Source organism: Mchenga conophoros, linkage group LG3, assembly GCF_057382185.1.
Source record: "Mchenga conophoros isolate Kocher_MC1m ecotype Shallow Benthic linkage group LG3, M_conophoros_male_GT1.1, whole genome shotgun sequence".
NCBI classification, from domain to species: Eukaryota; Metazoa; Chordata; class Actinopteri; order Cichliformes; family Cichlidae; genus Mchenga; species Mchenga conophoros.
In genome coordinates, this window is record NC_140528.1 from 70,172,693 (window position 1) to 70,185,855 (window position 13,163).

Sequence of the window (13,163 nt, forward strand, 5' to 3'; positions counted from 1 at the left end):
AGCAAATTATAAAGAAATCAAGGGCGTCTAAAGAATTTTGAACAATGCCGTATGTCTACACTCAGTCATCACAGATCGTTATCTTAAAAGATCTGAACATGTGCTCAGGGGGGTTAAAGCCCTGCTAGAGTCCCTTCAGATCTTCATTTTGCTCTGTTCTGTCTGTCCTGTACAAATAGGCACCAGCAGATCTTAAAATCACTTCAATAAGCTTTTGGCTTCGTGGACAGTGATGGCCCTCTACACACTATGACTTCAAAGCTTTACGCTGATTTCTTACTAACATTTGTTTTTCTTTTTTCTACAATATGCCAGCATTTAGGGGTCTTAACTGTGAGATGGAACAATGTCCAATGAGGCACTGTTAGTGTGTAACGTTAAAAACAACTAAAAATAAATAAAAATGCACTTTTCTTTCATTTTTTTTTTATGCAGTCTGCTGAACCCAAAATAACAAAACATGACAGAGAATTTAGTGCTCCACTTCACCCCATCCACATAACACAGCTTAAATTCCGATGCTCATTTCTGTGTTTTTCCATCCACTCCACATCAATCAAAACAGGATAAACTGGAATTTGATTGAAGGGTCGATTTTGCGCCATCAAAGTGCCTCACCACTCTGCCTGAATAACTAGGTGCCTGCCAGCCACGAAGAAGCTGCGACATGGGAGCTCTGATCTGAGATCAGAGAAGATGATGTCTGTCAAGTGCGGCTGTCCGAATGAGGGCGAGCAGTCGCTGTTCTTCAGCAGATCGTGACCGCTGGCTGACAGCGTGAAACTCTCGATCACAGGGTGCAAGGTTGGCTGAGCTCTCAGCTGCTCTGCTCAGCTGTAGCTGGCCTGAATTTATACTAAGTTTGCCATGCCACTCACTCACATAGATATACATGAAGAAAAGATACCAGCCCATACAATCCAAGATAAAACGTCCGTTTTATTATGTCAATTTTGTTCTTTTCTACTTTTTTTTTAGACCAACAAAGCAGAAACTATAAATTTATCAAAGCAGTATGAAATGCTTTAATTCCATTACACACACATCCATAACTGACACACCTGTGCACAGTTCCCCTCTGAGAGACCCCCAGATGTGTAATGCATGCACAAGTAAAGCCATGCCCCACATGCTTTATTCACACTCAGCATGCCATTAGTATAATGTAACAAAAAATAATTTCCCCCAGGGATCAATAAAGTATTCTGATTCTGATTCTGATAAGACACTTATGGCAGGCATCATTAGCTTGTATGTGTTTTTCCCCCCCTGACAGGCTTTCATTAGCTGTGGCAGAACGGGCAAAGACTCTCAGCAGGGTAAAGACTTTTTCCAAGAAGAACTCAACTACTTTGCCAAGGTTTGAGCACGGTAAAGCAGAATATATATATATATATGGTTGCAGACGTCTTACTTATAGAGGGAGTCTTATAGAGGGAGGGAACAATATCTGTTTTAACAGTCAGGCCAGAGTCGCAGTCTGTGAAGGTATTGTGTTGTTGCAACAAATCAATATCTCTTACAAGGGTGAGCGGTTGATGAATTTTAGTCATTATAAAAGCAGAGACACTGAAGGTGTTTTTGTACAACTGTGCAGCATTGCATCATCAGGCAGTGTGTGGAGTGGTGGTAAAAGGTTGGTGCTAGAAATAGACACAACCTTCGGGCTGCGGATGAGTTCATGGAAACGCCTGCATTTTTCTTTCTTTTTTCAGATTCTTTACTCCACAACTCCAACTCGTGACTTCATTGAAGAATGTGATATTCAAAAGACCAAGGGGACAAAACATGAATTAATCTTATAGCTTTCCTGCACTGAGGGGCAACCTATCACATCATGTATACACTATAACTATTCTGTAATATTTTATATATACACACACACGTAAATGGGACCTCTACTGCTCATTCCTTGCTCCATATTTTTATTCTTGAACTCTACTAGAGAGTTTTCATGACTCACACTTATCCTTCTTTATCTTATACCAGGCCTTCGTGCAGCTCCCCAGTTTATCCTCTGTGTGTAAAAAGTGTTTTTTTCCCTTCCCTTCTCTCCTCCCCTTCATGCCAACTTTCTTCCCACTGGATGCCCCTTTTAAAGAGAAGGTTTCATCAGCAGCAGGTGGGTGGGGCTTTTGTGCTCACAGCCAGAGCTGTGAGCATGACCGTATTCGGAATATCTTTTATCACTGACATCATGCAGAGCCAAGAATAGGAAAAAATGGTCAGTGTGAGCATTTAAGAGAGGACTGTGAACATAGGTTTTATACTACATGGCAAATATGGCCATTTATTTCAGTGGATTGAGGTATTTGATGTTATGGGAATGAAGGAGGTGCTTGGTGGCATATCAAATGACATTACCAGAATACATGTTTCTAATGCTAGCAAAATATTCCTGCCTAAACCACAACAAATACTCAGTCAGCACAAACTGCAGGCCCACCTGTAAGCCAAGGGACGGGGCACAGCGGGGCATTTAAACAGCGTGCAGAGAGAGAAAGAACAGATAATAAACTGGTAGTTAAATCCAAAATTAAGTCCACAACAGTTCGCCTGTCTCAACTGCTTCACTCAACACTTAATAGCCTAACTGCACTTGTGTGAGTGACTCAGTCTGACTCTCAATGTTTGCTGTGGGAGGCAAGTCTCTTCCTAGTGAGTACGAGAAGTTTCAGTGAGAGGAGGGAGTGAATGCTGTTAGGAGCAGTCACCTTCTTCTACTGGAGTGCGTCAATAAGCTGAGGATGCACTGGTTACTGAAAGATGCAATAAACTGGTGAGTAACCATCGCCTGTTTACAATATTAATCAGTTTTTGTTTACAACACTTAACAACACTATTTTTAACTATGATAGTTGACACTGGTAAGTCACAAACCCACAGACAGTCCCAAACCTAGGTCACCAATGCAATTCATCCACGTGATGCTAATCAGCCAGTCATGTCACTTCATTGAAAATGTCTGTGTGCGCAGGTGCGTAAACAGAAAAGTCTGTGACGAGATGAGATGCAGACGTGCCAAGAAGTAAGTGAGGGAAACAGAAAGAGAGAAAAGAGCTGCTGTCAGTGTTTCCTGAGCTTGGTTACATGTGAAATGTTGTTAATGAAAAAGAATGAAAGGGGAAACTCAAACTACTTTCTTTTGTTAATTTAAGGACTTGAGAAAACTTTCTCAAAAGCCCTTTTGAAATGTAAAAGAAGAAGTTTTATTTTTTTATTTGATAGCCCTCTAGCCCATATTGAGAATAAATATTATTGAAATACTGAATTGAATCTGCCGCCGCTTTGGTTTATTGCAGCCAGAAGTTAACATACTGGGGCAAAGCAAGTTATTTTGTGCTTTATACATTATCTGTGCCATTTTATATTCAACTAAATCATAAAATTTCAGGGTATTCAGATTAATAAACAAAATGTTAGTTGGTTCTATATAGTTTGATTGGTTTATAATTCTTATAGCTCTTTTTTGTAACTTGAAAATATGAAGAGTGTTCGTTTTATATGCATTACCCCATATCTCCAGACAGTAAGTCATATATGGAAGCAACAGAGTACAATAGAGTGTGTATAATGATTTTTTGTTCAGGACATGCTTTGTTTTATAGAGAATAGCAATGGTTTTTGACATTTTTGTTTTCACATGGTTTATATGAGACTTCCAACTCAGCTTATCATCAATTATCACTCCATGAAATTTATTTTCGTACACTCTTTCAATTTCAATTCCATTAACCCTTATTTTAGATACATTTTTCATTTGTCTAGTGCCAAAAATAATCAATTTTGTTTTCTTTATATTTAATGATAACTTATTTACATCAAACCAGTTTTTTAATATATTTAACTCCTTTTCCGCTGTAGTCAGAAGCTGTTCTAAGTTTTTACCTGAGCAGTACAGAGTGGTATCATCAGCAAACAATACACATTTTAACAGTTTGGAAACACTACATATGTCATTTATATATAATATAAATAATTTAGGGCCCAGCACAGAGCCCTGAGGAACGCCACAAGTTACCTTCAACTGCTTAGATTTTACATTATTGAATTCGACATATTGATATCTGTCATCCAGGTAACTTTTCATCCACTTGTATGCTATCCCTCTTATGCCATATCTCTCTAGTTTATTCATTAATATAGAATGATCAATTGTATCAAACGCCTTTTTTAAGTCTATAAAAACACCAACAGTATATTTAAAAAACTCGGTGCTTTTGCTCAACATTTTGCCGCGACGTTTCAAAGAGCCGGAAAGTAAATAAACGGCAGACAGAAATGCGTTTCGCGCATGCGCAGTACTAGAACGTAAGCATTTTCGGCCATTTCAATGTGGACGCACAACTCTGGCTGAAAACGCTAGGGGGACGTGGAGCGTTTTCCGACAAAAACGCCGTTTTTTCAAATCTATTCGGGCTAGTGTGGACGTAACCTTTGCCAAGCCAATTCTGGTCCCCGGGCCTTATGTTTGACACGCCTGACCAAGAGAAATTGCAATTTCTGCCACTTCCATGTTGGCACCATTATTTTGCTCTGGAAAAAAAAACAACCTTTAGAGCAGTTTGAAGTCATACTTCAGACTGAGCCCAGCATCCACCATTGTCACCCTATGTAGTACAATAAACCCCCTTTTCTATGTTGACAGCTCATTCAATAATTAAAATAGCCATTAACTGCTGTGATGGATCCTTTAAAAAAAAAAAAAAAAAGCCATTCAAACATAGGACAGCTAAGCCTTGAAGAAAATACTAATACCTGCAAATAGCAGCATACCTCGCTGCAAACACGGCATCTAAAAGAAGACTCCCACAAGCTTTCTGCTGTTAAACAACCTAATCCACTCTTCAAGTGATTGTTTCCATGGATGGATAGTTTGGGTCACATCTGCTGGTGCTGGCAGATGTCTCACAAATGGATGTTGCGACTTAGCAGCAAATACAAATGACCCATATCGCTGGCCTAGAAATGTCAGTGATTCCAATTTAACCAGCAATACAGCTGAGGGACAAGAACACTATGAGAGGTGCTTACACAGAGGCATAAAATCAACTCTCTGTGTAGTCATGCAAGTCATTTTCACAGCCACAACTTTTCACAACACTGGAAGATGTTTACACAAAACTGACCTGAGCTACTGAACCCTCAAAATTATCATGAGATCTTTACACAACTGGTATCCAAGAGGACCTATCAACATTAATAACTCCAAGAAAAAAAAAAAAACTATTTCCAACCAATCTTTTAGCCTACAGCCATGGCCCTGCTGGACACTTTTAGTCTATTTTCAATCCACTGTTGCTAGGGGAAACTTCAGCACTTGTAATTTCTATGGCAACCCACTGTTCCCAATGCTAGCAGATCCTGTGATTTCTTTGCAAGGGTTTTTAATGCATATATTACCCTGGTCCACTCTTGCCTCCTAAAGCTTGGTTATTCATAGAGCTAATGGAGGAGTGCATAGTGGCTGGCACTTTGTCAATTTGTCATTTCAGCATGCTGGTCACAGCTGACGCTCACAAACACGCACGCCTGGACCGATGAAGATGTCCAATTGCATCAAAGTGTAAGAAACAACAGTGACTTTTAAGAAGAAAACACTGATAACAAATAGAACTGCTATAATTCTCAGTTTTTTAATGATGGGCCCAGAATATCACAAGTTGTGCAATTAGAAAGAAGGTAAAAGTAGAGCCGAAACGGGGCATTTAAGCCCCTCATTGACATTTGGTGATTTAGAAATCTATTTTAATATATTTTTTCTTTCGGACAAAGCAAATCTCTGACATTTGTTAGGTGCAGTTATTTATGAGTCCTTAGTAAGAGAAAACTATAAACTTTAATGTTTTATTGTACCAACAAGTTGTGGATTACTCGTTTACTCTTGCCCAACTCCACTCGGATGTTGTGTTTGTGTTGTTTCAAACACGTGTTGACAACAGAGAAATTGCAGAGTGACCTCTAGTGGAAAAAGCAGGCAACATCAACACTGATACCATTGTTGAAGGGTGTTTCCTCCATCTCTTCTTTACTTTTCTAAACTTTAATTTATGAGCTGTTATAGAAACTGATACCGATACATCTAGCTAATAGCTAATATCAGTTGATACATAGGTTGGGTTTAAGCAAAAACTACTGAAGATTTAAGTCTACATTTTAGGCAAACCCAGATATCTTAATGGCCATTCAAGTGCATTTGGCAATTCATCAAAGTATTTTCTTTCTACATCTAGTTTATATGCCTGCTTCTACATCCACTTCAAAGCCTCTTGATTCTGTGTTGGAATTACGACTTGTTTAAAAGTCTGTACTACAAAGGCCACCTGTTTACCTGCTGACACTATTCACTGGCAACCATAAGACAGGATAATCACCAGAAACCCCACGATGCAATATTACTCAGATTTTTAGTACTGCAACGACATATATTGTGATTTATAACAATTTTCCACTCTAAATTATGTGCTTAAACTTAATCTTTGCCAATATATGCTGTATCCACTGAGATAAAGTTGTTGATTTTTTAATTATTAATTGTATTTTTTTTTTTTTTTACTGAAAAATTAGATCAAAAATACAATTCCTGTTATCACGTATATCAGTCTGTGATTGACTGGGGGTCAAGCTGGCAATTACATGCAGCCTTTTTCTAATAACACAACAATTAACTGTGATAAAGCACCAAACATCACATATACGTAAACTCACAATTAACTATGACATTTGCCCTCATCAGCCTTCCTGTTCTACAGGAATATAACCAGAGTACAAGCAGCTGGCAACGAGCTGAGTCCCCTCAGGTTGTGCTCATCGACAAAGACTCTTTCAGACTGATGGCAATCTGTTTGTAAATTAGACAACAGTTATTTGCAACCCTTTGACAATCTGAGAGTGACTGCAGTCAGTCCAAGTCAGACTGTGACTGCCTGCAGACAAGCTGTCTCCTATCAGGCGACCTGTGCCATCACCCTGTCATCAAAAGCGGTCACAATTGAAATTCAATACAATCACCAGGCAGACACTGGTTCTTGTTTTTAGATGTAGATGAACGATGATGCCTTCCTATTTTTACTGGTGCAACTCCTCCATCAGCTTTGTCTGAATTAGGCAGCTTTGTCAAACTAAGTGTACCCAGTGTTGGACGGATTTTCAGTTGAGCCAATTTAATGTAATTTTGCTCAGCTAACATTATAACAGGATGGTGGTGCATGGGATGATCCCTCTAGTTCGTATTATTCCCAGAGGATTTTAATTTATTTAATAAATATTTTAAATTTGGTCACCCTGTATCGACACATAATCACCATGCAACATGTCACAACACTATATGCTGTATCGATCCCCCACGCGCAACAACTACTCTTGTACGTGTGTAAATTTGTGATGAAGCATGTGTCGTTATAATATGTTGCACAGAGGTCATTCTTAAAAAAGAGATCACACGAATTTAAATAAAGGATTTATTATTATTATTATTGTTAATAACAATAATAATAATAATAATAATAATAATAATAATAATAATAATGACCTTTTAAATTTTGCACAGGTCACAAGAACTGCTTTAAAGTAAAAAATAATCTGACCATTGTTGAGTATTCATGTAGTTTAACCAAAATGAGACTCGAAGCTTTAGAGTCTTCTGAAAATAAACAATTAAGCTTTACACCACTGACAACAACCATACGTTTGTGTTCACAATTGCAGGTCTGAGAATGATTTTAATCTGACGGCTAAAATCTGTAGGTACCGATTTGTATTTGTATGTAATTTAACAGAGCTATCAGTGCTGAAATCATCGAAATATGTTCTACAGCACTCAAGACAAATGTCAACGAATTATCGTGAACAGGTGGGTCTGAAATCCTCTCAGATGGTTTACCATCTACAACCTGTTTTACATGCAGGTTCTATTCATAGGAAGTAAACGCCTACACAGAAACTAGCTTCTCTGAGGTACAAAAGGCCAAAAAGCTGCTATCTCTGTAGATGAAACAGTGTGCTGGAAACATCCGCGTGGATTTGTTGCACAACCAAAGTTATCCTTGCACATGCCTCTTCATCAATCCCATTTAAGTTTGTGCTGAGATCTGAATCTGTCACTTTACTTTTCGCCTCGAGGGTGGGACTAGGTCCTGCTTTCACTACAGACCTTAAAGCTGGATCCAAAGCCAGCAATTACCCAGCAGTCCCTTCCCACTGCTGGCGTGCCTCATCTTCAGCAATTAGCACAGAGGGTGATACTCTACACGCTGCTTTGATCAAATGCACGACATGCTGCAGAGGCAGCAAAATACAGCTGAGAAGCCCCTAATGAAAGAAAATGAGACGTTATTAATGCTTGATAATGTTAATCAGCAAATCGGCGAGCGCTCTCTCGCTCAGCGGTGCCACTGGAGTCCCACAGGGCTGCCTCAGCTGGAGGTAAGAAAACATTTGAGACGCACTAATGACTGGAAAGCTCGTATGCGTCCATCCCCGCGTGCGAGCGCTGCACAATCGCTGAGGCAGCAGCACGGAAAATAGATGGACACGATCTAGCTCCAAGTCTGACACACAGTATTAAAGCACCTATTTATTTCAGTTCTTTGGGCTTTTATTTTGACAGAAAGTTCAATCAAAAGGGTCGCACAGTTGAGCCTGAATACACGACTGTAAGCGGGAAAGCCAATTACGCTCCTCAAAGCCAAGCTCGCCGCATCGACGTTACTCTCTCACATTTTGTTGATGTGACAATCAAGCACTTGGGTGCGAGGGGTGGGTAGGGTGGTGCTGCTGTCAATAGTCATTCCACTTGTACGCGAAATCCAATTTTTGCGGCTCCTTCATCTCTGCAGGAGATACAATAGTTTGTCAGTGGGTTCATCTTCTGCGGTTTGGTTGCCCTTTCTAGGCAAATCGATGGACGGGCGCGCGCTTCCTTAAAAAGTCAAAGCAACAAGGTAACTCTACTGTAAGTACGAGACCAGCGGGGATCAAAGATCTCCAATAAGCCCAGCGCAACAAAAGGTCGCAGCTGTTCAGTCGGAGCACTCACAGGCACCAAGAGTGAGCATCACATCACAGGCTGTTTGAAGATGCCATTTGGGTGGGGGGCTGGGGGCGAGTTTCCTTTCTGCTTTTGAAGACACTTCCCTCAAATGGCAAATTGCCTGCACTTATACAGAGCCTTTGAGAGGTAGATGGGTTCTTACAGAGTGTTTTCACAATGTGTTTTCCTTGCGCACACAAACGGCAGCTGCCTCGGGGAGCAATTTGGGCCTTACTCAAGGACGCTGTGGCAACATGGGCAGGCCGGCCGTGGCTCACCTATCATGTGGCCGACGATACCTTCTGACCCTCGCATCGTTAATTACAGTCGAGAGCTGGTGTGAAGTCTCTTCAGCAGCTCTGGGGAGGTTGGAACGTGGTAGTGATGGTGTGCGAGACAGTCGACAAACTGCTGATGTAAACAGGCACACACTTCTCCACAGTAAACTAGCTTTCCCTGCTAATCCCTGGCAAATCCTTCGAGAGCCAACGGGGCCATTTTGGACAGCACCCCGTAGTCATCATTTGCATTCATCAGAGGAACGCACTGGGGGCAGGGGTAGGGTGAAGTGCCAGACTGAGCGCAGCGTTATCAACAGAAATACTGTCACAAAGCACCCCGAACAAAGCCTCTGTTTTAATTAGATAACACAGTGTCAATTCAGAGGATTCAACGGAGCACAGCCTTCGCAGGAAACGGGGAGGAAATGGTGAAAGGAAAAGTTGCAGGACGGACTCTGAGCGGGGCAGGAGGGGTTTCTCGACTGATAAGAGTCACCCAGCCACCGGGTGATGGGCTTCAGAGTAGCTTCTTTTTTTTTTTCTTTGGAGGGGGGGGGCTGCAGAACTGACAAGATGCACATACTGTACCCAGAGGTTACTGCCTCCACTGCTAGGCTGGAATAATAATGAGAAAGCATAGCAGCAGAATATTCATAGGCTGTCACATTACAGTGATTCTTGAAGAGCAGGATGCATACAATATGAGGTGTAGTGCAAAGGAAGAGGGGGATGAGGAGGAGCAGGGGGAGATGTGTGAAGGAGTCCATGCAGACAGGCTTCTTGAAGTGCCTGAGCGCTGGTCAGTTGTTATTAATCACACTACTGCCTGTAGAGAGAAGCAGACACTTTCCATTCATCTTTAATTAGCTGGGAGTTTTTTTCTTTAACAGGAACACTTGAAGCCGGAGGGCGCACCTGTTGCAGAGAGGACTCTGCGCGAGTTTGAGCTGCTGCATTTAAAACGAACAACATCATCCACGTTGATAAAAATGTCACAGGCATCCACAGGTGTCCTCCTGCCGGCCAGAACACGCCTGAAACCCCTTTAATGCTGCCAAACTGGACATGCGCCTTAAGCTATGGTTAATGCCACCTGTGCACGTGCGCGGTTCCAATTAAAACGAAGACTAAAAAAGGTGTTTTTTCCCACTGTGACGGGCTTACCTTCAGAGTCTCTATGTCCAGAGTAGCCGACTGCTCCATTTTCCAGTGGCATTTATCACACTTCACATATTTCCACAAAGTTGAGGCGAACGCGTGAAATTCAGCTCCCCCGCCGCGCCGCTAGACCCACTTCTTCACTCTCATTAGAGAAAGAACAAGAGAGAAATGAAGGGGCATAAAAAAAAATATACCTGCTGTTTCAGGAAGGCTGTTTTTTTTTTAAATGTATATATTAACGGTACACTTAAGTTGTGTTTAAGCTGTATTGTGTACGGAAGCCGGTGTTCAAACGAGCTGCGGTCTAATTAATGTACTCCGACTTGCGCGCTCCCCCTTTGCAGCTCGCTTTGACACGCTTCGCTCTCCTTCAAAACTCAACAGCCGACAAGTATGACGGAATAACCAGCTGGACTTCCGCTGCTTAACTTCAAAATAAAAGTCGGAAAATGATGTCGCTTATTCAGCGCCGCTCAAGAAGGGAAACCCACAGTAGTCAACATGCTGTTTGTTGTTACAAGAGTTTTTATTTACTTTAAATTAATCTGTATACAGAAGTGACCACCTTCTTCTTCATCTTCTTTAGTTGCTCCATTTAGCAGTCCCCATCATTCCTAGCATCCTCCTCTATCACACTAACCGTCTGCATGTCCTCCTTTACTACATACATGAGCCTCCTCTGAGGTCTTCCTCTTTTCCTCCCCACTGAAAGCTCCTTCTCCTACGTCCTTTGTTGGGTGGTCCTGGTTCTAGTTCAGGAGACAGAGCAGGTCATCTTGGAAGGTTGGTGGTTTGATCCCTGGCATGTCAGAGTATCCTCGGAAAAGACACTGAACCCCAAGTTTCTCTCTGATGCATTCATCAAAATGTGGGTGTGTTCAACTTAGTCACCTCAATGTGTGGTAAAGAGCCTAAAAAATATAGAGAGAAACCCCAGCAGCCACAGGCAACATTGGGAAGGAAAAACTCCCTTTTAAGAGGAAGAAACCTCTGGCTGAAAGTATCTGCTTTACAACAATACACCAGCACTTAAAGTATAAAGGTCAGTCTTTCAAGGATGTCAATGTTCACATTTTGGACTGAGAAGACATGTGTCTTGAAAAAGGGGTAAAGGAGGCTATTTATGTCCACTGTAAAGGACCATCATCAAAAGGAGATCATGGCTTATGACGAAAGCTGTCAGCCACCCACAATGCCATCTTGAAATCCCTTCAACCCCCACTCACACTTTGCCTCAGATGACCTCATTAGGTCGCATAATAGTATAGGCAGTGTTGGGAAGGTTACTTTTAAAATGTATTCCATTACAGAATACAGATTACATGCCCCAAAATGTATTCTGTAACGTATTCCGTTACGTTACTCAATGACAGTAACGTATTCTGAATACTTTGGATTACTTAATATATTATCATGCTGTTTACAACTACGTGAATGTACTATTGCTGTGTGATTTATTAATATTACTGAAGGTCCGCGACTCCGAACTGTAGTAGAGGGACCTCTGACTAATACGGCGGGGTCCCTGTCGGCTCGTAGCCGAAAAATAGCTTTACTTTGTTGTGTGGGTCAACTTTTCTTGCGAGAGACAGAGAGAGGCGTTGAAAGACTGCTCCAACGGAACTTATTGTTTTCGGAGGAAAACACGAACACGGTGTACAGTCGAGTCTTAATAGCTTACTTACAACTGGGCTCGTCAGGCACTCTTCTTGGCTGCAGTGGTTATTATTATATTTACATGCTTCCAGCTCCCGTTTTTCCTCGATGACAACTCGTACCTTTCCACTCCCCTTTTTCTCCCTCCTCGCGCTCACAGACCCATAACGTGTATGGCAGTCCATTCTCCCTTCAACACGGACTACACTGCCCATGATGCTACATTCTTTACGGTGTGTTCACACCGAACGCGAACAGCGAACACCGAAGCTATGCTTGTAGCATTCTGCCTGTTAGCTTAGCACAACAACAACGAAAAGGCGCTCTCTCACCCAGGAAACACACAGTCGCAGAGAGAGAGAGAGGGCGTCGCCCTGTAACCATGGCAACCGTAACGCTGCCGCCTGGAACAACAGAACGTAGCTGTCAAACAAAACCCAAACAGTCCTGACCCGCGACAAAATGAAACAGGAAAGTACCGCAGTGTAATCCATTTATTTCAACAAAGTAACTGTATTCTGAATACCACCTTTTTAAACGGTAACTGTAACGGAATACAGTTACTCATATTTTGTATTTTAAATACGTAACGGCGGTACATGTATTCCGTTACTCCCCAACACTGAGTATAGGGCACAATGATGACCCAAGCCTTTTTAATTACATTCATTGGACGACTCACACGATTAAGAGTGGGTCCACAGACTTCAAGACCACCTCCAAAGGGCACAACACCCACAAGGGGTTAAATACATGACATTTCCTAACAAATCTATTTTTTGAACTGAAGAAGCCCGAAGAGACCTAACAAGACGAGTCAAGTTCTCATAATAATAATAATAATAATAATAATAATAATAATAATAGCAATGATAATAATAATAGGGGGACATAACAAACATCAGATGCACTTTGTAATGACTAGAAAATTGAACTGAGCTTGTTTTAAACATGGCAAAGTAGATCGTTTTAATCTGAAAATAACACATTGTTCAATTTCCGGTTTATTCCTAGTGAACTCCGGTTGACTTTAC

General features: G+C 41.4%; 1 protein-coding gene across 2 annotated transcripts in view; it reads right to left on the bottom strand.

Moving 5' to 3' along the window:
* The window catches only part of LOC146580340 (zeta-sarcoglycan-like), a 55,173-nt gene extending 42,804 nt beyond the window's left edge, over positions 1-12,369 (bottom strand). Inside the window, exon 1 of one of the 2 annotated variants that reach the window (XM_085267003.1) lies at positions 12,159-12,369. In XM_085267003.1, coding sequence (XP_085123129.1) covers positions 12,159-12,344 — 186 coding nt within the window. In that variant the 5' untranslated portion in view covers positions 12,345-12,369. Of the gene's footprint in view, positions 1-10,476; positions 10,817-12,158 lie in introns of those variants that run through there. The other variant, XM_085267004.1, reaches the window with a different exon arrangement.
* Positions 12,370-13,163: the final 794 nt, after the last annotated feature.